Below are 27,842 nucleotides of genomic sequence, written 5' to 3'. Positions count from 1 at the left end.
TACACCAGCAGCTCCTGTGTCCAGCAATGTTAAAGCACTGCTTTTCTTAATGGAGTCTGGCTGTGAAGACGGCTTCAGTTTTCCATTACTTTGCTGTCTGGCGGTACTGTAAAGGAGTAAAAATATTCTAAATATGAAATCATATTTTGGTAAGACTTTTTTCAGGTGGTTAAAATTAATTTTGTTGCTGCCCCTGCCCATAGCAGTACATTGCTTCCATATCTGACTCTTGCCTGCTTCTCCAAACTGGGTGTGTGCCAACAGACGTCTACTCTAATCTGATCTAATACCGAACTATGTAAGTCCGAACCATCCCTTTAATATTCCAGTTTAAATAAAGGTTGCACCATTTTAAACAGTTGTGAAGTGACTTGTCATGTTTAGTTAATGGGCCAATAGTGGAACACACCAAGAGGTTGGAAGTTATTAAACCAGAACAATACAGGCCAAGGAACTAAATTGTTATCATGGCAGTCTGTTTATGGCCCTTATGGTTATGTAAAGCAATTATATAGAAGCAGAATAACCCAGGGCACAATTAATAGATACGCTATCCTCTTTTTATAAAAAAAAAAAAAGATAGGACAGGGAATTATTGAAATCAGTGTATCTGATGTGATAATTAATTTGTTATAACAAGAGGGGCAGAAAGGCAAATCAAGTTACTTCTCTCGATGACAGGTTTTTAACTCTCTGTGTCTCATTTATTCATAAGTAAACAGACCCATTTATACTCTGCCCGGACTAAATGTTATCTATTATGTTGTTGATCCACACATGGGCAGTGCGCAGGTCTGTCTTTGCCACAGACTGACACATAGACTTTGTTTCCAGCGGGAAACGGCTGATTTACTGCGGCTATTTACAACTTCTGGGGATCCGTGTGTAATTAAAAAGCGAATGGGGGATTGTGTTGAGACAATCAGCATGCCGCAGGGTTTCTCACATCCTCTGAGAAAAGGAGGGAGACTCAGGAGGAGGAGGAGGAGGAGGAGGAGGGTGGAAAGAAGTTGAGTCGAGGAATTTGAATCCTGTTTGAAGGGGGAGAGGGAAAAGAGAGAGCCAGGGGAATGTCTGAGGGAGTCTGAGGGAACCGGTGGGCAGGAGAGGCTTTGGACGACAGACTGCAGGAAACACTGGTTTAAAAATACTCCCTCGGTTGCCAGAAATAGACTCGGCGTTGGACGAGTTAATCAGCGGCCGAAAAGTTCGGAGCGCATTTTGCTGTGCGCTTTTTGGGTAACTCAAAGTCTAGTGGACAGTATTGGGATCAATCAAAACAGCGTCAGGAGAAAAGCAAGAGCACCGCAGAGATTTTTTTTTTACCCTCTGTCTCCTTAAAACGGGAACTGAAACTACGGGATTCTTTTCGCTTTGCTCTCATCTGTGGATAATCACATTTTCAGCATCTGCCGGAGTCACAACAAAACTTTTTCCAGCGCACAACTTTGGATCTTTGCGCTGCTGAGATGCGGTGATGGAGTCCGGTGATGTTTCCAAGATGACTTCTCTTCTCATGAAGCACATTTTCAGAGGTGATCTCCTCCCAACAAAAACCATGAGCGGGTCTAAATGGTTGTTTTTGATCCTCACCGTCATTTTTTCTGCTTGGAGGCCAGTATCCGCCGGATCACTCACAGGTAAGCGAAAATTGGCACCGAGCTGCAGCCTTTTATCCAATCTGTCTGTTATTTGTCAACTTGGATGCGAGCATAAACATCGTAATGAGCAATTAGCCCAGTCAGCCTTCTGCTCCTAACTCATTAAATAAATTTGCTTTGGGGTGGCGAGTGCAACCACAGCTGCAAGATCAACATCTGGCCAACATGAAGGAATTCAGTACACTCACAAGGCCTTTAAGAACAAGGCGATCAAAGAAAATGAGTAAACGATTCGTTTTACTGGCTCAGTTCAGGCTTAGAGTGACTTGTTACCTGCTGATGTTGATTCAGTGACAGCAGGGAAAAAGTGTTTTCCTTGTCTGACAGTTGGAGTCCACAGGGATCACATTTTTGAGATCAGGTGCAGCATGAATACTTCTGCATGTTTTTTTACTCTTGCTGGGAACAAACCAGGTATCCAGACCAAGATTCCCACCACTTGTGGCATTTCCGGAAAACTGTGGAATTTTGAGAGATGTATTCCAGGCATGGAGAGGGCAAGAGCTTAAAATAAATCCAGCTGGGAAGAGAGAGAATCATAACACTTCATAAGCATGTAGCAGAGCAACAGAGAGAGAAGTCTGCATTTTTGCTTTATAGAAACTAGACTAGTTCTGATTTTTTTAAGTGTGGTTGTATGGGGTACTAATCCATAGTCAGTGTTCCTATGTCTGTCGGCACGCCCCCAGTTTGGAGAAGCAGACGGAATACCAAAATGGAAGCTAAGCAATGTACTGCTGTGGAGGGGTCAGCAATGAAATGTATTTTAGCCACCTAAAAAAGTCCCTCCCAAAAAATCTAAAGGAGTTTAAGTGTACGCTATATCAAGAATATTTTCACTGCTTTACCATTTTGTCAGGCAGCCTGTAACAACTTCAGTTCCCCATCCCTGCTCTAGTCAAAGCCACCAGACTCCATGACAAAAACAGTAGATTTGGCTTGTCAAACATGGTAGCTGCTGGTCTACTGCTGCCTCAATCAGTTAATTTGTTTATTGTGTAACTTAAGTGACTCTGAACTTACACTTCAAAATGCCAAAGTCACACAAACAAACTAACTGATCGAGGCAGCGGTAGACTAGCAGCTCCTGTGTTTAACGATGTTGAATCACTGTTTTTCTCAGTGAAGTCTGGCTTTGAAGAGAGTAATATAACATCTTCATTTCCCTGTCAGAAACCGCTGCCTTACGTTAAGGTACAGCAGTAAAAAATTTTCTAATATAGCGCACACTTCAACTGATACTGACTTTTTTATGTGGCTAAAATGCATTTTGCTGCTGCCCCCATCCGCAGCAGTGCATTGCTTAGCCTCTGTGTTGGTACTCATTTCTGCTTCTCCAAACTGGGGCATGCCAACAGACATCTACTGTATGTAATACACTGAATATGGATAAGTACCTCATACAAGCCTCTGAGCTATCCCTTTAAATCCTTCTGTCTACATGTCAGGTCATTTTACAAGTGTGGAAACTCTGCCAACCATCATCCACAAGTCTTTATCTGTTCTAATAATCAAGATCACTTTTAACATTTTAGAATCCATCAGCTACGACAACCCATTGGTGAAAACATGTAGTCCCTACAGGGGCCTCCACCTGTCAGCTCATGTGTTTTGACCATTATGGTCCCTCTGTCTCTCTGGGAGTTGTGCCTCTGCCCTCAGCAGATGTATTAACGGGAGGGACAAAGAATACTACATTCTGTTGTGATTTACAAGCTCAGACTGATGGTTTCAAAGAGAGTTTTTCCCGATGTCTCAGTTCCTATTTGGATGTAGAGATGGCTGTGGCCCAGGAGTGAGGGGAATGAGGAGGAGTTGGTTTGTGAGTCAGAGCCAGTCTGACTCAGACGCAAGCATTCAAATGATGGATGGGGTACGGGGGCAAGAGTGGAGGGGAAAGAGTTGGGAGGGGAGGTGGCAAAATGTGTAGCGATGAATCCAAAGAATGGCATGAAAAGGAGGCTGAATGAGAAAAGGGCAAAGGCGCGGCAGTGAATGGAGGGGCTGAATTATACGTAGCGTTAAAAAGCCAGAAAGATAAAGGAGGGAGTGAGAGGAGGATAAATGCTCGAACTGTGTTGGGTATTTTTGGTATGTGCATGTTCACTGACATTTAACATCTGAGCATTTTCTACTATGGACTGAGAGTAGGAGTAGAGACGGGCTGGAAAGAGGGAGATCATGAAAAAAAGTGTGGGACCTCGAGGGAATTTGGGGGACAAAAGGGAGGAGATGGAGTAGTTAAGCACAAATGAATCACTGGAGACAGGCCACACACACACACACACTTACACACGGTGAACTACGGCCTGCTCTCTCTGTCCACCTCTGCATTCTCATAAAAGGTTTACAAGCTTATTATTAAATGAATGCAGCACACAGAGACAGAGAAAGAACGTATAGGGCTGTTTTTGTTCAATATGGCACCGAGAAAAAAAACAAAGTCAGGGCCACGCAGATTCTTGAAAGAGCTCAGCCAAGCTTAAAAATAAAGGGAGGAATGACTTTTAACGCCAAAGAGCACAGAGGCAGTGAGGCAGAGACTCAGCGGGCCTCTTCATTTATTGCACACTCCCAGAACAAACTCTACATGCACAACTACAGAATCAAGGCCATGCTCCACATATGAGTAACACAAGTGCTGCCAAAGTGTGCTATTTACATTTCATGTCTGTTGTCAGTGGCTGAATTATGTGTGTTTATGTGTGTATCAGCGTGAGATGGGTTGCAGTGGAGTCCTGTGGGGTCACAGTAAAGGGTCAGAGGTTGAAGGTTGGCCATGAAACAGACTAGGAGGGCGGGTTGACAAGCTTGAGAAAATCTTCATAGGCATCACTCAGTGAAACAAGTGTGATTTATTCTTGTCCTGAAATTCAAGAACACATGCCAAGTTCGCACATATTATTTTATCTTTTCTCTATTTTATAAAGATAAGGAGTGGAGAGGCCTCTGCTCACTCTATGGATGCTTAGCATTTTTATTTGATGCTGTAGAAGAAAAATTCCTGCAGGAGAGATCCTTGCCCATCATATGTATGTGTCTTCGCCAAATTTATGTTTCAATGCAAGGCCATTCTCTTATCTCTGACACTGCATGCATGCCTTGCCCTCGACATTAGCGGGAACCATTTCTGTTGAATGTCTTTAAAGTAAGGATAAGCAGGACCAGTTCATACTTGTCATATTTAGGATGATCCTCTCTGCGTCATTTTTAGGATGTTGAACAGATTCACAGACATAGTGGCAGACAACCTGCAGGCCTGTCTCTGCTGTCTGAGAGAAGCCCTGAATATGTTAAGTGTTTGTGTTGAGCTCTCTGTTCTCTGACACTGTCAGAGCAGCAGGAGCAGCCGTCCACCAACAAGGAGCCTTTGTTCCAGTATCAGCTCTGTCCTCCTCAGGTCGGCTCCTCTGTTAGTGAGGGACACGAGATAACTGGAGTCAGTGTGGTGGTGGATAAACTCCTGGCTCACCTGTCGTTATCATTTAAGTGATGGCAAAGTCAAACCTGTCCAGGATAAAGGAAAATTTATCAGAATGAGCACACAGCCAAATTAAGTTTTTAGAGGTGAGAGGATCAGTTGAGTAATTCAAAGTCAACAACAATCCAGAAAAGGCGAACATTATTCCTGAATTGAGCTAAATGGGGGCTGTGTTTGATAACAGCAAAATCAAAACCTCCATTTACAAACTCCTGCAGTATAATTCAAGTCTCATTTATCCAGTCATATGCTCAGGATAAACACATGCATTTTCACTAATCCGTTACTATTTAAAAACATCAGCACACACAGTCTCATGTGTGTACTGACCATGAGGGTCAAAACAGAGTAGCATGCCTTGGCCATGCTTGTGTGTTTAAACTCAGGGCACACTACTGGTAGGCGTAAGTGGTTTTTATCCTGTAACATTTTAGTGAAAATGAAGCATGCAAGAAAAACTTTTCTTCACAAATCCAAAGTCAGGAGGGTGAGTTATTGATATACAAATGGTGATTTTACCAGTGAAATATTACTTTAAACCACTTAATATAAGGCAGAAGATGTGATATATGATAATTTTACCATGTTGTAAATGTATACTGTTACTGTATGCACAGTTTGTTGTAATGATAGAAAAACAACCCCCTAATCCTGCTTCTTCTCTCTCTTAATCAAAGATTTGGAGTTTGAACGTAGTCCCACTACCATCATCTCTTCACTGGGCAAACCTGTTACATTGCACTGCACCCTGAAAGGCACAGGGGGTGAGGAAGAGGACCCCCCTGATGTGCTCTGGCTGAGAGACGGTGTGCCACTTCAGTACGCAGACACCAACCAGTTCCAAGTCCACACTGGCAGCAACAGTTGGACGATCATGAGCACGCTCAGGTAGGCATCAGTTTTCTCTGCTTCACATGCTGGCTGCTTTTGTCATGTCAGATGTGAAGATAAAGGTTCATCTACTGTGAGGGAGCCACACCTGGCCAAAAAATGTCAGTCATGTGTGTGTGCTGTGTGTTTGTTGTGTTTGTTTCCTGTTCCTCCACCTTATCCTCCCATCTAGCTTAACCAGTATTGTTGCTGGATTACCTCACTACGCTACTTCCAGCCACAGTGGAAATAAATTAAGTCTTAAAGAAATGATATAACCCAAACAAAATCCCACCAGCCTCTGTATCTTAATGTATTGAATCCCAGTGTGATTGGATGGAAAAAACTGCAAGAAAACTAATTAGGATCTGTGCATATTTCTGCCTCTATCACCCAGTTTAATGAAGCCTGTCAAATCATATCCTTTATGCACACAACAGTATTGAGAAGGTCCAGCTTCCTGACATGGGCTCCTACCGATGTGCCGTTCTGTCAGAAAGCCACCAGACTATGTCTGATGAGGGGAGCATTCAACTGGAGGGTGAGTTCATCTCACAACAATAAGCTTTTTTTCTCTGTGTGCTGCAGTTTTATTTGGATTGTTAAAAGAGTCAAGGCCCTGATTCAGCTCATTCTTTTCTCAGGCCTTCCTCATTTCTCTGTGGAGCCCCAGCACATGTCTGTAGTGGCCAATGTATCTCTGAGTCTGAGCTGTGTGGCCCACGGACCTCCAGAGCCAGTCAGGGTCATCTGGCTACAGGACGGTGCTCCTCTCAACTCCCTGACAGACCCGGTGGCCCTGTCACCCTCCACGCTTAACCTCACAGGTATCATCTTTCACCCTCTGTTAGACAAGGCCACATGTACACAGCTTAGTCAGACTCATTAAAACATGCAGCCTCAATCATCCTCAAGGGCACTGACACAGCTCAAAGTTCAGCAATCGATAAAACAGTCTGGGACTACAATTGTTGATTGTCTAGTCAAAAAAATACAAACAGCAAATCATCACTATTGAAGAACTGAAACCACAAAATGTTTTTGAAATGATAAAGCGTTAAACAATCAATCAGTAATCTTAATTTTTGATTCATCGACTGCTCATTTCAGCACTACAAAAGTCAAGTAAGAAGTCACTGTCGGCAGCCTGCGGCCCCAAGTAGCAAAGTTTTTAAATTACCAAAAACAAGACCTTTTTCAAAACTACTGGTTTTAATTTAATCTATTTAGACTGATTATAATGTACTGCTTCGAAAGCTACACAGCAGCTATCATCTGTACTTTCAAAGGCTTCCAAATCCCCCCTCCATGGCTTTAACAAAACCACCAAATAACCACCCTCCCCAGGGAGAGCAGGCTGGCTGGCACAGTGCCAGTGGATCCATTGAGGTCGTGCCTTGTGGCGGTGCAGTTGATGGGTAAAAGCAGAGCAGCAGGCGCAAGAGGGACGATTGGGGGAAGACAAATAGATGGGCAGAGGACGGAGGGAGATAAAAGAAAGGAGAGAAAGGAAGATGGTTCTGTTGCTGCTTGAATGCAAACCACAGCTGCCTGCCAGATAGCTGGCCTGTGTTAAGTCCAGTAGTAGGAGGACAGGAAGAGCGGGCTGAGTCAGACGGACGGAGGGAGGGAGAAGCGGGCAGCAGCGGGCGGTTTAAGGATCTGGTTTGACTCATCGTAGCAGGCTGGCTGGTGCTGACCAGGGCCCGTTTGCCGGTAACCTACACTCACATCTCTGGAATGGGCAGCTGCTCTGGCAGACCACAGGTCCAAACACAAATAATCTTACAATAGGCCCATAAAGAGAAATGGCATGAAGTACGTTCCAACCGTTAAGAAAACAAGGGCAGCACATCTTCAAGTTTCCATCCACATCTGATGGATACTCTAGGAACCAAAGCTTGTAGGGCAAAAAGCAACCAAAGCAAACTAACACAACTTAAATGAAGTCCTTATGTAGAGTATAATATTTGATTTAAAGTCCTGTGTATCCAATAACTGTCTGAACGACCAACAGACATCAGCAGAAACTTGGTATCCTTCCCGGTGACTCACTTAGAGAACTGAAACACATACTGTATTGACTGCGTTTAGGTCAGGAGACTGACTCAGCCAGTCAGGAACATTCAGTTGTTTTGGGCTTAAATAAGTTATTTTGGTTGTGTGTTTGGAATCACTGCCCCACTGTACTGACTTAAAACTATGTATGAAAAGAGCTACAAGTCCAGTACTGTTCACCAACTACATATACATATATAAGTGTATATGTATGAGTAAACCCTCAAATTCTCATAAGATGAAAGTCAGCCTTTTAACCTAAATTTATTGTTTCAAGTCAAAGTATGCTAAAATGTTTAAAGGGGGCCTATTATGCTTTTCTGTATTTTGTGTCTTATAGTGTAATAATGTCAGCGGTTAATTTTAAATGTGGCCAGAATTTCAGATCATGAGGTAAATGTATGTAGATTTAATCCTCAGGCTTCAGACTGTTCTGAATACTCTGTTTCCAGTGTTATTTCTACTGCGCCAACAGTATGATGTCACAATGTTCAGGATTTATTTATATGTTCGTCTACTCCAAACTACATAGCCTACAATGCTACATGTAGCTGCATGCTAACATCAGGGAAACATGTAATCTTGGTTGCCTCGATTTCAGATCATATTCCTGCTGAAATAGGTTGTGTTGGGTTGTGTTATGTTTAGAGGCTTTTATTGGGAGCTGAGTGGTTACTGTGTATGCCATGTAGCTACAACGTCCTGGGTTCGATTCTGGCTGTGGGACCTTTGTTGCATGTCCTACCACTTCTCCCCTGCTTCTACACTGTCCTTTGTCAAATCATTTTGGAAAAACAAAACAAAACAAAAAATTGAAACAGAAGCTTTTATTGGTTATTTTTCATGGTAAATGTAAAGACCGGAAACGCTGACCAGTCGGAGCAGACTGGACTTTTTCGGGAGCCACAGTGGCAGATGGACAAAAAGTTCCATAAATTTCGTTAAATTTCCATTTTGTATCATTTTACAGTCTTAATGTTTGTTAAAATCATGAGAGTAATCCATTATAAAAAATAGTATTAGTTGAAGCCTTAAATCCAGAATGTTAAAGTTCATAAACAAAATTATGAAAAGCACATGATGTCTAAGTGCTAATACTTCCTGACTGCACTGCACATGTCAGCCAAGGAAAGGAAGCACCAGGACTATACTTCGTCATTCCCAGCTGAAAGTAACTCTGTTGGTCAACACTGTGATGCTTGTGAGCTCAGGAGTTCTTCCTGGTGACCGATTATGACATGTTCAGCTGGTCAGGGGATGTTGTGTTGCGGTTTGCTGATGGGGAAGGAAAGAGACAGAAGGGCGAGTGGTGCAATTTCGAGATGGCCTGATGAGCAGTTCATTCTCCCACACAGCCAGTGCTCATCCCTTACCCCTCCCTCCCTCCCTCCTTTTCCTCTCTCACAATCCCTCGCTTCTCCCAACGAGGATTGTACCCCCTGTTCTTTTTCCGGCCCACAACACAATGGAGGCATGGTGCCGTCAGCGCAGAGCGACACACTGCGTGATTCTGTGCGAGTTTGTGGCTGATTGACAATGTCGGGGTGTTAGATAACAGTGGTAAAACTTGAATGTCACATGTTTCAGTATGCGTGTGTGAGTGTAAGACTGTGTTGTGTTGTGGAATGAGTCGAGTGTGTGAGCATGCTGTGAGTCACTTTGTGAGAGGAGTCATTCTCTGTTGCATGTCAGTGTGTGTGTGTCAGTGTTTTGCCCCCTTCAGAGGAGCCCCAGCCTCTTGAAGGCAGCAGCTCAGCCTTTTACACCTGGACCTCAACACGGCTGCTCTCTTTGTTCTCAGAACTAAACAGCAAAAAATGTCAAGCTGCAGGCATTAGGAACTACAACCGTGCAGTCGTTGCACTATGTTTTTGTTTTAAAACTTATAACTGTTGCTTCATTTTGTAACCTACAAAACAGAGACTTTTAAAAACTCTTCTGACCACATTTTAGTTTGAAAACTTCGAAGTTGCATTCAAGTCTGGATTAGCAAAAGTGGAGGCTTTTGAAAATAATGAGGCAGACTCCCACATTTGCTTTCTGATTGGCTCTTATCAGTCACAACATGTCAAGCAAAATCATTATGCTAGGTCTACATAGCTTTTGTGATTTCATTCTTCTTTTGTGGGCACTGTTACTACTTTCCCTTTGCCACAGGTTCCTCCAGTGATGACTAATACTCTCGGTACCGTTCTAATATGTTGCTGTGTTTGCTTCTCAACCTGTTTCAAGTATCAAGAAAAGCATCAAGCTGGATTTAAAAAAAATTAAAATCAGTGAAAAGATGTATGTCAAATGTCAGATATAAATATCATTTCTTTTTCATAATGCAGGTTTGGATTACAACTTTAAAGCTTTAAAATTGAGTGTGATAAGTCAGACACACTGATACCAATCTTAACAAGACGAGAAGGAGTTGGATAGAGGGGTTGCTGAAATGTCACAAGGCAAATTTTTACCTTTAAAAGACCATGATTAGTTTGATGTGTTTATTGCGAGATCAGGCTAATCTCTGAAAACTTTACTTCAACATCAACCAGCACACACTAACCTCAAAACTAATCAAAACACTGTTGACACAGAGATCACGTTACCTTATGGAAACTATTACCCACACATTATTCTCACTTCAGTTTGAACTTTCACACCTTTTCACACATCAACATTATGCAGAACTCAGCACGCTGAGCAAGGGTTTTTGGTTTTAAAAGCAACCCAATGTTCCTGCTTCACATGTGCATGTTGTTTAATTTTTTCGTCCAGGTTTGAACAGGACCAGCACTTTTTCTTGTGAAGCCCATAACCGCAAAGGCGTGGCCACCTCCGGATCTGGTACCATCACTGGTAGGTGTCACACCGTGGAAGCACAAACATTTTTATCACCAGTCTTTATTCCTGTGTAAAATTGCTGATTGCATTATCCTTTGTTATATCTTTGTTTATTATGTATCTGTCTTTAGTTCTCCCATCTCAGCCTCGGAATCTGACAGCTGTGGAGATCACTCCGACCAGCCTCCGTTTATCATGGCAGCCTGGTTTCGGAGGCGACTACCCGATAATCCGTTGCTCTGTTCAGGTAAATCTAAGAGAATACCACAGCTAGCTGCGAAAACTAGTGACTGCTGACTGTTTGAGCTGCAAGTTAAACAAATACATCAGTCTCCCTCTATTTGTGAGCCTCTGCAGACCAGAACCTTACCTTCTGCATTTTAAAGAAAAGAGAGCTTGCTTTTCTTTTCTTTTCTTTTCTTCTCTTTTCTTTTCTTTTCTTTTCTTTTCTTTTCTTTTCTTTTCTTTTCTTTTCTTTTCTTAACTCATCCTCTGCCCCTCCCTGCTTTATTCCTGTACCAGTGGATCAGGTTTCACTCTGGGAAAGTGGCCTCCTGGACTAATCGCATGTAGCACCACTCCCTCTCTCTCTGTCTGTGTCAGTGTCTCTCTGCCACTATGCTGCTCTGTGGCCATTACAGCTCGTAGCTGAGAGGAGGAACATTTTCTCCTGGAGAAGGGAGCAGTACAGCACCACCCCTAAACGTCTGGTTCTAATAAAGCTGCCCCTCATACCTCTTGCTGTTCTTGCCCTCCCTCCCTCCCCTCCTGTCAACCCCATCACCCTCACAGGGGAACAAGGCGAGGGGCCGGCTTTGGCAGAATGGGGCAAAAATCTGAATTTAACGGTTCATTGTGTGGCGTAGAGAAACATGAAAAAAGCAACAGAGTAGAGAGCAGAAAGATGTTACTGTGATCCACAAAGAAGACGTTAAAAAAAAGAAAGGCAGTTAAAGACAACAGAAAAGGCAGTGACAGCAGGTATTGTGGGTCTGAGCCATACAAGGGGAATGCAGGCCGAAATGACTCAGAGCTGAGCTGTACAATTAGATAAATTGCACTTGTTTATGGGCTGGACAGTGATTCACAGAGTCAGGAATGACTCGCACTCTCTCTCTCTCTCTCACACACACACACACACACACACACACACACACACACACACACACACACATACAGCATACAGTCCTCATTCATACAACATAGTATTCCTTGAGATCACACCACCCTGACTCACATCATGAGTTATAATTTCCCACCCAGCTTCTTATGTGACCTCTGAATATTGTTTTTGAAGTCATTGTCAACCTGCCATACACACACCTTATCTTTTTGTGTGGCTGCAGACTTGGTCCATTATTTGTATGTTTTCAGCTCTTACTGTAAAGCCTGCCCTGTGAAGTGCAGCCAGCAGTCTGCAGGAGCTGCTTGATAATGAGCAAACTCACCAGAATAATGGTCCTTTAATGTGGTTTTATTATTGCTGCAATGAAGGATTTTTCCTGCCTTGTGTTCCTCTTTAAATGTGTTTACCACAGAGAGTTTGCAGAGGCAGCAGGTTTCTGCCTGTGATTTTTAGTTGATAGGTTCTGCTTTCAGTGCACCTTACTGGGCCTGGGTCAGTTCAAAACAGCAATGAAGCAGATTTTACACCATTTTTGGCAGTTAACACTTACTGTAATGACCATCCCCCACTGTCATTATGCACAGACTCCACCCTGCTGTCTTTTATTCCACAATAGCTCATACCACTGACTGTTCATAAAGGGAGCAATGCTAGAAAAACAGCTGAAGAAAATATTTCTGATTGCAGAGACAGGAAGTTCCTCCACAATGTAAACTAACATTTAAAAACTACAACAATGATTAAACCCTGCAGACCGATTCCAATCAACATATTTACTTAAAAGAAACACTCTCCAACATTCACAAGAAATTTTAGCCATCTATTTTCAACATTGATTTAACAGTTTTGTGTATAACTGTTTTATCAATAACTGAGATGCTGATCATAAATAACAATTACCTCAAGGAGGTGGCATTCAGAGTGGTAATTATGATCACACTTCTCATATGAATGCACTTCCTTTCTAACTCAAAAATTATAACTCTGTGTGTTTTAATATAAGTTTTTTTTCTTTGGCTTTACTTAAGATTATGAAGATGTTAAAAGCGCTTGCCCCCATCAATTCTTCAGTTCTTCCACTATATGCCATTGTCAAAAAACTTTGGCTTTGAAGGCCCAGTGTGTAGGATTTCCAGAGATATACTGGAAGAGGTGGAATATTATATTATGAGTATGTTGTATGTTGTATAATGATGTATAATAATCACCTGAAAATAAGACTTGTCGTGTTTTTGTTGCCTTAGAATGACCCATTTATATCTACATAGGGAGCGGGTCCTTGTCCACAGAGATGTCTATCTATATTAATACAGTAACCCAGAATGGACAAACCAAACATTGGCTCTAGATTTCAGGTTTTTCGCATTGTCCTTTGTAGTGAGCAGATCCTCAGCAATGTGCTGCACAGCATCAGAGAAACTCTGTCTTAAACGTCAATCTGCTTTATTCAGATCTGCTTTAAATCATTGGGTCATTGTGGGTAATTCGGCTCCTGAGCAATGAACACTGAACTCAGAGTTCACGCTTGGCATAGGGGCGAAGTTTCAGTGGCAAGCTGCAGTCGTCACCACTAGATGCCACTAAATTCTACACACTGCTCCTTTAAATTGGTTGGCACTAAAAGAACAGAGTCCTCTTCCTGTTTGTGCCATAATGCAGTAAAGTAGATTACCATCCAAATTTGGCCTCACAATCTGAAATGCAGCGTCAATGCAGGTAAAGGCTGCCGAACTCCTTAGAAGTATGTTTTTAATGTCAATGTGTTCAACATGTCACAAATCTAAGTTTGTCATCTGAATGTTTCAGGCCAAACATGCGGGAGAGTCCTTCAAAGCAGGACCAGATAAGATGATCCACAATCAGAATGTGAACATCCCACCAGCCACGCACCTCATTGGGGACCTGGAGCCCCACAGCCTCTATGCTGTCAGGGTGGCCTGTCACAGCAGCCAGGGCCCATCTGACTGGTCGCACTGGGTGGAGCTACGCACCAAAGAAGGAGGTGAGGCCTCCAATAGACGACATGTTTGTTTTCACCCAGGGTGTGTGCTTGTGAGGGGTCACCTACTCTGAAGTGAGTTGAGGTCAAGGCTGTGTTATCTGGCTACTGATTGAGTCCAAGTCTCCTCTCACTCCTGCTGTGTACCTCAACCAGTACGAGACAGATACACTGCAGTTAGCAGGCACAACTAAGCCACTTTTAAGGGTGTTTTGGTGTACCAAGGATTATTTTACTGAACTATGAAGTAATATGTTTGCCTTCCACATTTGCATGTAAACACCCAGGATGTATCATAAGAATTTAACTTTATTTACAGAGTGGTATTTAGCAACAAGCAAGTCAAGTCTCAAGTCTTCGCAGACAAATTGCAACTCTTCAGCAGCGAATATAATGATACGTTAGTGTTTTTTTTATACATCTAAGACAGGTCTCCTTATAGGCCTAATGAATAAATTTATATTGATAATATAAACAAATATTAAACTTGCTCTAGTATTGATTTTTTTTTATTGTTTCAGGATTTTATTTGGTCAAAATTGTAGTACTCATTTAACTTTAAGGGAAACTTCACCCACAAAATGACCGTTTGTATATCACTTACTCACTGTGGTACGTTGAATTTGTGAAGAAAACTTTGGTTTTCTTTGAGGCCTACACAGTGAACAGAGAATCCAAAAAAGGAAAACATTCTTCAAGAATTGAAGTAAATGGAGTCCACGCTTAACAACAGCAAAACTACATCAAAACATCCATATACAAACACTCACACAAATTGTGCAGTGTATTCCATGTGTCATTTTATTTCACAAACACATCTGTTGTGTTTTAGTGTGTTTGAGAAGTACTGAACACACGACTAGATAAGTAAGACTTGGATTATACAGCACAAGTTGTGTGTGTGTGGAGGTTTTGGTATATTTTTACTGTTAAATGTGGTCCCTGTTTACTTCAATTCATCAAGAATGTTTTCTTTTTCTGGATTCTCCATTTACTATGGAGGCATGCAAGAAAACAAAGTTTTTTTCAGTAATTCAGTATAACACATGGTGATTAATCAATATACAGATGGTCATTTTGCAAGTGAAGTATTCCTTTAAGTCTAAAGCCAAGATCTGATATTAAGTCTTTAATGTTTTGCTTAGGCAGTGGTTAATGGCTATAAGTACTTTAATGTTTGACTGTGGCTTTAATGATCTGTTATGACTCTGTTTCATTGTTTTCTATCTTGTCTCGAATTCAAGCTGCCATAGGCTTAAAAAAGTCGCTTACAGAGGCCCTTGGGTGTAACAGTCACATTCATGAGTATGTGACAGCTTAATGAAAGACAACAAAATGCCTAAAGAGATACTATTAATTATCATGGACACTTTCAAGGCATTTTACCCCCCAAACAGATTTATCTGAGCTTGCTTTAGGTGATTTACTGCAAGTTCAATTCTGTCGACTGCTTTTCAGCTTGACTCCAAGTGAGTCATGACTTATCGAGAACATATTGTATGTATAAGGAGTCAGAGAATCAGGTTACAGTGCACTGTTAGTCATAATATTCCTTCCTGTGCCCCTTTAACTTAGTCTGTGTTTATGAAGAATACCAGACACGAGTCGCTGTACCTCTATGGGCTCTCAAATGTAAACTCTAGAGGTAGAAGGCTTACTGGTATTGAAGGGACAGAGTAGGTGGAGACGGAGTCTGGGGGAGGGGGGGGGGGAGGAGGGTGGACGTTAAATTCTCCTGAAAGGCTTCAGTTAGGATCGCAGCGCTCCGTCCAAACTGTAATGCTCGGCTGCTGTGTGTTTGAGTTTAAACTGAGGTGGGATTTTCCATGCCAGCTCATGCTGTCTCTATCCCTGGATGAATAGGAGTGGAAACAGCGTACACTAAGAGGAGAGATATGCCACAGGAGGGATGATGGGGGCTTTCCATAATGGAAGCTGCTCATAATCTGAAAACACTTAAACGTAGCATTTCTCATAAGTAGGAAAATGGAGAAGTAGCACTCCTTGAAATGCTACTGTAAAGGAGAAGGACAAGAAGTGGTTTTGAGATACGCTGGCTACAGACAGGATTTTCAAGTTTCAGTTCCTCTTTCAACAAGTTATAGAAATCTTAGTTTTGTTTCAGTGGAAAAATCCTCTTTTTTGCCAAATTATGTAATTTCCCTTTGGACAGTGTTGTTTCATCTCTCAGTTCTCTGCACTTGTTCTAATGAGTCAGAGGATGAAAAAAAAACAGAAGATTAGATTCAGCTGGTGGTCAAAGATAGTTCAGGAGGCGCTGAGGGTCAAAGGGAGTGACAGAATGAAGGGGAGAGGTAGACTGCTCACAGCTCAGCCATATTTTCCACATCTCTCTTCAGTTTCAGTGCTTGAGACTGTGACAAAACTCCCATAAGGCTCTACTGTTGAGCCTGAAGTCTTTCTTACTTGCGTTTTACTCTGCTCCATTTGTTTCTCATTAAGAAATTGTGCAGATATGTGCTTTACTATCTCTTTACATGTGTCATCCTGGCACAGACAGCCCCATTTGCTGCTCCTCTGTCTCCTCCTTAATTCTTGAGTTATTCACTTCATTACAGACTCTTCTCCTGCCAGTTCCTTTTTGTTCTCATATCCATCCTCCATTTCCCTCAAGTAGACAGTCCTGACTTGCTCCCATTTTGTTGTAATAGTCAGGGTTGGGTTTTAAGGAGTTGCAAGTAACATATGTGAGTAAAAAAGTATTTTTTTTAAGGAACATTTACTTTTCATGCTCTTTTTTTGAACCATTAATCTATTTTTTGCTTCACTGTATTTGCTATTTATGTCTTTATTACAACTATCCTGCTCTAAATGTAGGGATTGGGTGTAGGGAGGAGCACCTCTAGCTGCCATTTTGCCAGCTGCCTTAAAGAAAAAGAAGCATCGCCTGTCTTTTGACCATGATTCATTTTAAATGAGAGTAATTGTACTTTTACTTAAGTATATATTTTTTAGTATTCTGCACACCACACCACTGGCAATAGTCAACCTCAAATCCTACAAACAGCACTGAGAATCTATTTCCTGCATTAAACAAGCAAACAAAGTTTTTTTTCGAATACAGTCTTTCAACTTCACATCTTCATCTCTCATTTCCCCCATTTTTTTGGCCCCAGATGACCTGTGATTTCCCTTTGCAGAGCACACAGCTAGGCACTGTGGGAAAAACAAAAAAAGGGGGGGCTTGATGGCGGGAGAAGGCAAGGAATGGATAGAAGAACAGGGGAACGAGGGGAAGGGGGCACTTTGAGAAAACACTTATTTTGCTATTTTCCCAAAGCCCACCATTTTCCCCCGAGGATGAGAGAAGAGAAGGAGAGAAAGGAGGGGGCTGATCGTTAGGAGAGGAAGCGAGACGACCCATGTCACCCGCTAATCCTAAAGCTGCAATGAGATTATGTTTTACATATCCATTCTGTAAAAACGTTTTTCTTTCACCTAAAATAATTATGGAAATGCTTCTTTCAAAAAAAAAAAAAAACTAACAAAATGAATGGACTATGAGTGGGTGTGGCAACACTTGACAAATGTTTTGGTGCACTATTTACATACTTTGTTACACTGAAAATACAGCCAAGACACTCCTGATTCCCTCTACACATCTGTCTGTACCCCTAAAGTGACGGCAGAATTAATCCAGAGTTACGGGACACCCAAACTTACCGTCCTGATGGAAGTGAGTCACGACACGTGTCACATTTAATCCAGTTTAATACCACTGCCAGCAATATGCTACTCCAATCATTAAAGGACTTCAAGACAGACAACAATCTGTTCTCCCATAAAAACTAAAACAAGGTAGATGTCCATAAAAGTTGTGACTTATTTGACGACACTAACATTCATGCTCTGGCTGATCTGGGAAACATGTTTCCTGTGTAGTGCTGAGTTTGTTTTCATTTATGGAGAACAGACTCCAGATCCCAGGGTTATGAGTCAGTTTTTTGGCTTCAGGGTGACCCTTTTCCATCCACGTGTTGACCCACGCGGAGACTGAGAGGACGACATGAAGCGTAAAAGGAAACAGAGTAACAGCCCTGACTCCGAACAATGTTTAAATGCTTCCAAGCATGGTTATCTGACACTGCTTCTTCAACAGCAACATGAAACAGGATGTGAAACAGTAGTCTGCCATGGATGCAGATGTTAACCTCCTCTGTTGTGAACTAATTGTGGCTCAAAAGTGTATGTTTCTCAGCCTCTTGCCAAGCCTGGGCTGCTTTCATGTGGAACACAAAAGAACAACATGAGGCATTTTTTCTCTGTAGTTTCTGCACTTCAGAAAACGGCACCAGCACAAATCTAGTGTTTTAGTTTTCCTTTAGAAACTCCCTAAATGTCTTAACTGGAGCTTTTTCAACTGTTTTTTCCCCCTCCTCCACAAAGTTTTACGTCAACATCTCTGTTCTCTTGAACTCATAGCATGACAAAAAGAGGCATTACCACAGAGTGGGCAGTGAGGGAGAAGAAAACTTGGAAAGAGGGAGATGGAATCATGTTGGATGGAAGACAGGGAGCGAGAAAGAGACGAAGAGGGGAGGAGAAAGGGAGTAAGGGAGTGGGTAGGCAACAGAGAGGTGGAGAAGGAGGCAGAGAGAGAGAGACAGATGACGGATCATAGGTGGAGACGAACTGCTGGAATGAGCTTGACTTGGAGGTTGTTTTTGTTGCCGCTGGCAGGCAGAACGGGGACCGCATGTGGAAACAATCATCCGCCAAACGCTTCCTGATAACATCATCCATAGGCTGGGCCATGTTTCCCAAACTCACACTGACTTGGTGTGTGTGTGTGTGTGGGTGTGTGTGGTTGTCCAGCTAGTTTGTGTGACTTTGTAAGCCAGCAGAGCGAGTGAGAAGCAAACACAAAGAGAGCCTTAGCTCAAGCGGCAACAAAGGAAATAAGCACTGTCGTCTCCTCGCGAAAAGGTTCTTGGATTTCTGTGCTACACAGAGCATCAATCACACTCACACTCACACACACACACAAATTCCTCACACTATTTCTAGCATTTTATTCAGCTAGCTTTTCTGTCCACTGGGTTTTTCTGCTGCCAGCAGCCTCTTTTCACTCACTGGTCCAGAGAGCCAGAAGAGAAAAGGGCAGGTGAGAGAATGAAGCAGAAATAAAGATGGACAGAAGAGGAGGGACAGCATGCAGGAGGGAGACACAGGCCTCAGCATGAGTTTGTCCAACCGTGGCTTCTGAACTCAGCTAATCGCCCCTCGTCTGTGGTGCCCTTAGCTCGCCTTTTTTGTCCTAATAAAGCAGAATTCTCCACATTCTCTGACATCTTCTCCTTCCAGCTGTTGTAGTTATCCACACCCTAGAGGCTCCAGGCTGTCAAAACAACACACGCCTGGCTAACCCACAAACTCACTGGCCCCTGGCCACCGGGCCACAGTCACAGCAATGCCGACTCCTCATTTATACCCAAAATCTTTTGACAAGCACTCTGCCACACCCTGTGTCAAACACTTACCCAATCTTGCATCAAGTTTACGGGTAAAAATCCCTGCAGATGTGTGAGAAATGAAAATGGCTCAAAGTTGTGCTTTTGTGTTCCAGTGCCAGAAAACCCACCTGTTAACGTGAGTGCGGTGTTGAACGGGACTGAGGTGCTGATGACGTGGGAGGGGCCTCCAGGGAAGCTGAATGGAGAACTGCAGGGCTACATGGTGGAGTACAGCACGCCAGCCACACAGCAGGTCAGTCTGGGACACACACAGCACAAACCTGTGATGGTTTCTGATGCTGTTCATCAAATTTAGATAAAAAGAGAATATTAAGTCTGCTTCATACTCACCAACTCCCTCTCTGCTTTTGTTGACAGTTTGTTGTGGACACTGGTTTGGACACCGAGCTGTCGATCAATCTGTCTCTCCCCCTGTCCAATGTGTCCTTTCGAGTGTGTGCTTATACAGGAGCCGGGCAAGGACCCTGGACTCCCACACAGACCCTGACACTTATTACTCCTGGTGAGTGACAACAAGCGTCAAAACTGCTAATGAAAATATGCAAAAATAACATACACATCTACTTTAAATGGATTATTTAATATTATATGTGGGTCATTTTGTAATCAACTTTAACTCAGAACGTCTGCAGCATTTTATAATGACATTGAACAGTTTTTACTAGAAGATGTCAGATGTTGTTTCATATAAATTCTGCAAGGATAAACATTATTTTCAGTTTCACTGAACAATGTTGTTTTTCTCCTGAAAGTCAAAATACTGACTTTGCTGTTTTGTGTTTTTTATTCCCACAGAAATGGAGGAATTTAGAGGTGAGTAATGACCGGCTTTGCAAATGCAAACCAACCAACACGCTCTGCTGTGACCTCTCATAGTGGCACGTAATGACATAGTGACAGTAAAGTGAGGCCATGGTGTGTTTTTTCCACCACAGGACTTCTCTTTCTTATTCTCTGTCACTGGGTTTCTCCGTGAGCCCCAAAGTTCCTTCCTGTGTATCTCAGAGAAAAGGGAAGGAAGAGAAAAAAGAGAAGAGAGGATCTCAGAGAGAGACGGGAAAGGGGAAGAGGGGTGGTGGGTTGAATGGGAGACGCATCATAAATATTTATAACAGGCAGGAACAGTGTAGCATCTCTGTTTGCTAAGTCTAATAGAGCCAGACAGACAATTCAAACAACAAGAATGGCAGATAAAAAGAGGCAAGCAAAGTCGGGGGGGAGGAGGAGTGTGAATTAGAGGACAAGTTAAAAAAAAAGTGGGTGGTGGTTGTGAGTGAATAGCAGTAGGTTGGGGGGTAGCTGGGAGAACATTTCAGTGGGAGAGATGGGACAGCAAGAACTCAGGATAAGTTGGTATAAAAAAGGAGCACATTTTTAGTAAGAGGAGAAATTTAGATTTAGCTCAACAAATATGGAGAGCAGGACTAAGTCAATTTGACCAGTTCAAATATGTTTTTCCTTGCAGTACTGTGGCATATGTATGTAATAAGCAAACATTGGGTAATCTTCTATTCTACAGTCCACTAATTACCTGGTATTTACTCTGAGTATAGTTAAAAGAAAAGAAGTGGCTAGTAAGTACAAAGTTATTACTTAGTAAGAATGTAAAGCATCTTTATACAGCACTTTTTAAAACACAGTTAAAAAGTGTTACACACACACACACACACACACACACACACACACACACACACACACACACATATATAGATATGTATAAATTAATGGATAAATCAGGCAAAAGTAGTATTACAATATAAAACACAGCACAGTGAGGGACAGACAAAACTAAATCTAACAGAACACATCTATAGAAAGGCTTGCCTTTAAAGGTGGGTTTTCAGTAGCGGCTTAAAACACTCCAAAGATTCAGCAAATCTTTTGAGAATGGGATTTGACATTGTTCCAGAGGGTTGGGGCTAGAACAGCAAATGCACTATTACCTTTTGCAGTTGGAGTGGGAGGTGGATAAAATGCAGAGAATTGAGGATCGGAGTGGTCGAGAAGTGGACTGGAGATCAGAAATGTAACCCGGAAACCTACTAGAAAACTAGATAGCAATAAAATCTAGGTATTAGACTATTACCCATAATAAAAAGATACTATGTATGAAGTTACTACCTAGCAAGTACATTGAAAGGTGTAAGGAAATTAGATGGGAAAAATGGACATTAAGAAAGTACCCATAGAACTTGGTAGTAAATACCAAGTTATCATTTAGTAAAGTACATGAGAACCTACCAGTGTTAAGGTTGCAATTTTTGTGGTCTTTTTATGTACATACTGCGGTGTTTCCCATTACGTAGTATATAACTACTTGATAATAACTTAGCACTTACTTACAGTTCATTTGGGCACTTTCTTCATCTTATTTTTTCATCTAGTTTCCTGATCGGTAAACTAAATGTACTTACTAAGTAATTACTTTGTACTTACTCGCCAGTTCTTTTGGTACTAATAATAATAATATACCTATATTTTGTTATCATAGAATTTCTGAGTAAATATATCAGGTAATTAGCAGACTGTAAAATAAGGTTGATGCTTGAGTGGATGGTCCGGAGGAAAGCTGACAGAGGGCCCTGGGCTGTGGGCATGAACCCAACCCCTCTCCCCCTGGTTGTCTGGCAGAGAAGCAGAGCACAGCCTGGGTTAGTGGGGCTCGCTGGAGGCTGCTCAGGGGCTGTGGGGTAGAGCCAGGTGGCTGAGAGTCAAGCCTGGGCCAGCGGAGCATGCTGGAGGTTTTACAGGGGCTGGAGAAGCAGTCAGAGCAGGTGAGAGGAGAGCCAGGGCCTCAAAGCATGTTAGAGAACCAGAGAGAGGGAGGTCTTGCGGGCCCCTGCCCACAGCTGAGTGACCGCTGCCGGCTGTCCTGCAGTGTACGTCCACCCATGGACTTTGAGCCTCCAACATGCTCTGCAGGCCCTGGCTCTCCTCTCACCTGCTGTGGCTGCCTCTCCAGCACTGTTAAAGCCTCCAGATTTGAAAAACAAAACATTTATAAAGAGTTTATAAAATATGTTTTGTGACAGACTGTAATGTTAGCAGAAAAAGCTTTGTGGCTGTGGTCAACTGATGACATAAACATTTACAGCAGAGCGTCCCTTCAGACCATCCTAAATAAAAGGTTACCAAACATTGTTTTCTTACAGGGGAATAATGAGAATGAATGAACTTTCTTGACAACCCCTGTAAGACAATAATGTGAGGAGATCCTGTCAGACACCTACAGTACAAGCATTTCCATATCTAGTAAAAGGAAATTGACCATTTAATATTGTACACTGCCACTGTGACACCCCATATATAGGCTGACAAGTGCAACTACATTCATAAATAATTACACAGCTTTACATTTTTGTCCTTTGCCTTCAGTTGAGTTCAGTTGATTAAAAAACAAAACTTTCCCTTCACCTTAAAAAACCCACATGACTTAATCCTCCTGTGTCTCTGTCTACATCCCTGCCCTTCCCATAGGTCCGTCATCGCCCCCAGCCTTTTCCTGGCACTGGTGGTATGTGGTGATGGCCATCGCCGGTGCTGTGTCCATTGCTGTGCTCATGGCTGTTTACGTGGCCAAGCTGCGGCACAAGGAGACGCGCTTTGGGTGCGTAGGCTGTTGGCGCTCCTCGTGGGTGGAAGGGAGGTTCTCGATATTTGTGCCAAACCAAAAGATCTTCAGTGTTTTTCTGCTCCTTGACCCAGTTGCTTTACTAATGCATGCATTCTGAAACATTTGGACGGAGTAGGAGACATCTGTTGAGCAAGACCAGCAGTCGTTCTTATGAATTATGGAGCAATGCCATGTTCTCAGCTGTGTTTACAAAACTGCTGGAGAGACCTCTCATTGTGTTTTGTCCTGATTTGCATGATGTGTGTGTGCATTCACAGAGAGGCGTTTGAACCCATGATGGAGAGCGGAGAGCTTGTGGTCAGGTACCGCGCTCGCCGCACCTACAGTCGCAGGACTACAGAAGCAACATGTGAGTTTCCCCTCTCTGCCCCGGCATGTTGCTCAGGAAGATGACACTTTATATTTGCACCGGATTGTCCCTACAGCAGTATGAGATGAATCTCACTGCATGCCCAAACGTGCCTCTGTCCCCAGGATAGATAGCAGTACAAAAAAGGTAGTATTTTCTTTCATGCCCTGGGCTCGGATCCAGTATTTCAGTGGAAGGAGATCTTTGGTTGTAATGACATACAATGACAGTTCTCTTCTCCACTTTTCAAGACAAGAATCACGTCCTCGATTTGTTTGGTTGATCAAAGGCAGGAATGCGAAGAGTTAATTCATTCCCCACAGCTGTGAAAACAGCCCTGGAGTGTTCAGTCAGCTGACACACTTCACAACAACACTGTGTCCCTTGTGCTCTATAAAGTTTTATCTTTTTTATAATCATATCAATTAGATGTACAGTAAAGCCATGTGTGAAGTTGTGCCCTGTATAGTCAGTTAACTGACGGCAGAATTAAATTTAACTCAACTGCATTTTACTGTCAGAGCAGAGCAGAGGAAAGAGGAGGGAGCGGGGAGGTGAAATCAAGATAACAGCACACTATGGGGATACATTTACATCAGGGAGAGAGTGACTTGACGTACCCCTCCTATGAATGAGATTTCAAACTTAAGCAGCCTGTAACAACAGACGAGAAGTTACTTCACTGCTCTGAGTGGAGGTCATTTCACCTTTGGGGAGTAAAGTGAGAGTTTCAAGTCTTGTCCAAGTGGCGCTACGACCACATACTAGTGAAATATAAAGTCCTTGTGAGGCCTCATGATTACAGACAGAGATAGTTACCTGTAAACACAGCATGCAGACTCAGATTTCACACAGCTGGGTCACATTCAAGCCGTGACATTGTCCCAGGTGTAATATTTGTACAGACCTCATACACAAGTCTCAGCTTGCTGCCGCCACAAAGGGGCCAGGGGAAAGGCAAAACTGTAGAAAAAAAAACTTATTCAGAGAGTAAAATGAGACTAGCCAAAAAAAGAGATGTGCAGATAATGTGTACTCTGAGTGAATGAGGGAAAGCTCAGTGGGAATAAAGGAAGGGGTCAGATTGGAGGGATTTGGGTGGAATTTAGGCTGCTGATGTTGACCAGTAATTGTGACCACTTGTCAGGACAAAGTCGAAACCCTGGGGCTTCGGTTATTGCATGCATTGGCTAATAGCTGGTCACGCCAGCATGTGTTGGAACATGCCTGAGGACTGAGCACATAGTTGTTTGTCGCGTGGCAGATTGACGGTGTAGCAGCAGCTGGAGAGGGTCCTCTGATACATGTCGTTGACTTGTCATATTCTGGCCCAGATGTGAAAACAGAGCTGATGTCTGCAGCGCAGTCTGCTCGTCACCATACAGCTCCATGACAGCCAGCTGGTTGAAGGGAGTCAGGAATATTTAAACCAGCGTAAATCCTCTGACCTCAAGTCCCCAACCTGCTCCCCTGCAGAATCACATGGTCAATCATCTGAGAGCCCAGAGAGGCTCCATGTCAGATAGTCAGACAGTGGACCTATTATAGTTTGGGATTATTTTTTAAATTTTTGTTTGTTTTTGACTCTATTTTCAGCTGCACTTAAAGGGATAGTTTGTATTTTTTTAGTGGTGTTGTATGGGATACATAATCAGTGTATTACATATGTTAAACGGTGGTCTGCACACTCTCACTTTGGAGAAGCAGCAGGAGTATTGACAAGGAAGCTAAGCAATGTACTGCTGTGGATGGGGGCGGCAGCAAAACATATTTTAGCCAATTGAAATGTCCCACTTAAAAACATTTAACAGTTTAAGTGCACGCCATATTGCAAGTATTTTCACCCCTTTACCTCTCCATCAGACAGACATTTCCGACGAAGAAGCAATTAATACCTTCAGTCCCCCATTTACAATCCCGTCAAAGCCAGCAGACTCCTCTGACAAAAACTGTAATTTGGTCTTGCTGAACACAGGAGTTTCTGGTCTACCACTGCCTCGATCAGTAAGTGTGTTTGTGTTATTGTGTGACTCATGGGAATCCAAACAAACCCTTTTAAATGCCAAAGTCACACATTAACACTAACAAAATAACAGCGGTCGACCAGCCGCTCCTATGTTCATGTTACTGTAAATCACTGTTCTTCTCAGCGGAGTCTGGCTTTAAAGAGACTGTATTTCTCACTCATTTCAGCCCTGTCTGGTAAAGCAGTGCAAATACTCTAAATGTAGCATACACATAAACTAATATTTATGTTTTTAGGTAGGACTTTGCTGCCCCTGTCCACAGCAGTACACTGCCTTCCTTCCATGTTAGACTTAGGTCTGTTTCTCCAAACAGGGGGCCAAACTGCCAACAGATATCTACTGTATGAAATACATTGATTATGTATAAGTACCTCATACAGCCCCACTTCAAAAGATCTGAACCATCGCTTCAAGTTTTAGTTTAAGTTTTGGGGTTTGGTAGTTTTAGTTCCAGTTATATTTATGTGTAGTTTTTCATTTTGACTTGAAGATTTATTTGCAGTGTAGACTCAAATTTTAACACTCTGAAAGTGATAAGACTTTTTGTAAGATATGATCATTGATGTTTAAAGTAAGTTTTAAGTACGCCTGAATGTTGTGCATTAGAAACAATAGATACTGAGTTATTTAGTACAAATCAAATAATGTTATGTGACCTCATTTTCTGCCATAACAAAAAGAATAAAGCTAAGATGTTTTTTTCTAGTGAGTTTTACAAGTAGACAGGGTGGTTTTTAGTTCAGTTATAGTCTTATTTCCATTGTTGTTCAAGCTGGCAGTGTTTATTAACACTTTGTTTTTGGCTTGGTGTTGTGCATTTAGGTTTTACAGTCTGGCTGTTATTCCACTCTTTTCTGTGTTGTTCATTAAAATTCTTTACGCCCCAAACACCATTAAAATTCCTTATTTTTCCCTCCTCAGTGAACAGCCTGGGCATCAGCGACGAGCTGAAGCAGAAGCTCCAAGACGTGATGGTGGACAGACATAAACTCACCCTGGGAAAGACCCTGGGAGAAGGTACTGCTTTGTTTTGTTTGTGTCAGTCCTATTTCTGGGACAGCCTGGAGTTGATATGTACGGTGTAAGTACAGGGAGTGCCTGACAAACAACAAGGTGAAAAGGTCATTTGTAAACACAGGGTTGGTACATACTGTAGTTCATAGTTAGGATTTATTTGCAGCAGCACTAATGCATGCTTTCCGCTTATCTCCAGTCATTTCTGTCTGACACTAACATGTTTTGACCCTGGGTCTAGTCTAACAGCGTACGAAGAGATAACCTCATAGCCTTGTACTCTGTGAAGTCAGTAGACGAACAACTCCTCACTGTTTAACATGACATTTAATATTGTTGCATCTAAACTGGGTGTTTGATTGTGTTTTAATTTCTTTCTTCAGGGGAGTTTGGCTCTGTGATGGAAGGGCTGCTGACTCAGGAGGAGTCTGTTCTCAAAGTTGCTGTCAAGACTATGAAGAGTGAGTAGACTGTAAAAGTACTCAGCAGTCACCACAATGAATCCCTTCATCTTGGAGACACTGACCAACTGATGCACAGCCCCCTGGGTCAGAAATTAACAAGTGTTGGGGGCAAAAATGTCAGTTTTTGATCGGAAAACAGACAACGATGCAGCTTGTGAAAAATATTGGCAGAAGAAAAAATTGACCCCGTGTTGACCGGAGTGCCAAAATAAAAACAATTGTGTAAAAACGAAGTGAAGTTGAGGGGAAAAAGAGGGATTACAAGCAACTAAAAGTTGGGAAAAAACAGTGCCACCCTCTAATGTGAGATTTCTGCCAGTTTTAGACTGTGGTGGTGAAGTTAAAACAAACTTAGTGGTAAAAACTGCTAACATGTCTTAAATCATAGTTTAATAAATTCAGGAGCCAAAACAACTTCTGAAATAAAAGTTTATTTCTAACCCTGGCCACCTCTCAACCTGGCAGCCATGAGCTTAACAAAACCACACAGCCTCACCTCCGCTTGTCTCCTCCCCAGTTGCCATCTGTACACGCTCAGAGATGGAAGATTTTCTCCGTGAGGCCGCCTGCATGAAAGAGTTTGACCACCCCAATGTCATGAGGCTTCTAGGTGAGTTCATACTGCCCACCCACCACATCAAAGATCAGCTAATTGATGTTACAAAAATACACGTTTTCTCTCTTACCCTGTATTCTTGGGTTTCTTTACCCAGGTTTTCAGATAAGCACAGTGCAGGTGAATCCATTTAAAGGAATACTGCACCCACAAAATGACCATTATATCAATTAGTCACACCATGTTACTTTGACTTTGTAAAGAGACCTTTGTTTTTCT

The 27,842-nt window shown here is 42.4% G+C and overlaps 1 protein-coding gene across 1 annotated transcript in view; it reads left to right on the top strand.

Moving 5' to 3' along the window:
- The first annotated feature begins 1,021 nt into the window (after window positions 1-1,021).
- Window positions 1,022-27,842, top strand: part of LOC125888917 (tyrosine-protein kinase receptor UFO) — a 32,763-nt gene continuing 5,942 nt past the window's right edge. The window contains exons 1-15 of the mRNA XM_049576565.1: window positions 1,022-1,640; window positions 5,820-6,030; window positions 6,453-6,553; window positions 6,657-6,839; window positions 10,834-10,914; window positions 11,031-11,146; window positions 13,832-14,027; window positions 19,612-19,751; window positions 19,877-20,021; window positions 20,315-20,332; window positions 22,997-23,126; window positions 23,411-23,502; window positions 26,451-26,546; window positions 26,927-27,004; window positions 27,525-27,617. Of these exons, the coding sequence (XP_049432522.1) occupies window positions 1,478-1,640; window positions 5,820-6,030; window positions 6,453-6,553; window positions 6,657-6,839; window positions 10,834-10,914; window positions 11,031-11,146; window positions 13,832-14,027; window positions 19,612-19,751; window positions 19,877-20,021; window positions 20,315-20,332; window positions 22,997-23,126; window positions 23,411-23,502; window positions 26,451-26,546; window positions 26,927-27,004; window positions 27,525-27,617 (1,843 nt within the window). The 5' untranslated portion in view covers window positions 1,022-1,477. The remainder of the gene's footprint in view (window positions 1,641-5,819; window positions 6,031-6,452; window positions 6,554-6,656; window positions 6,840-10,833; window positions 10,915-11,030; window positions 11,147-13,831; window positions 14,028-19,611; window positions 19,752-19,876; window positions 20,022-20,314; window positions 20,333-22,996; window positions 23,127-23,410; window positions 23,503-26,450; window positions 26,547-26,926; window positions 27,005-27,524; window positions 27,618-27,842) is intronic.

The sequence above is a fragment of the Epinephelus fuscoguttatus genome, linkage group LG5 (genome assembly GCF_011397635.1).
Source record: "Epinephelus fuscoguttatus linkage group LG5, E.fuscoguttatus.final_Chr_v1".
Classification (NCBI taxonomy): domain Eukaryota; kingdom Metazoa; phylum Chordata; class Actinopteri; order Perciformes; family Serranidae; genus Epinephelus; species Epinephelus fuscoguttatus.
The sequence above is the reverse complement of the archived record's forward strand: the minus strand, read 5'-3'. Positions and strand labels throughout refer to the sequence as shown.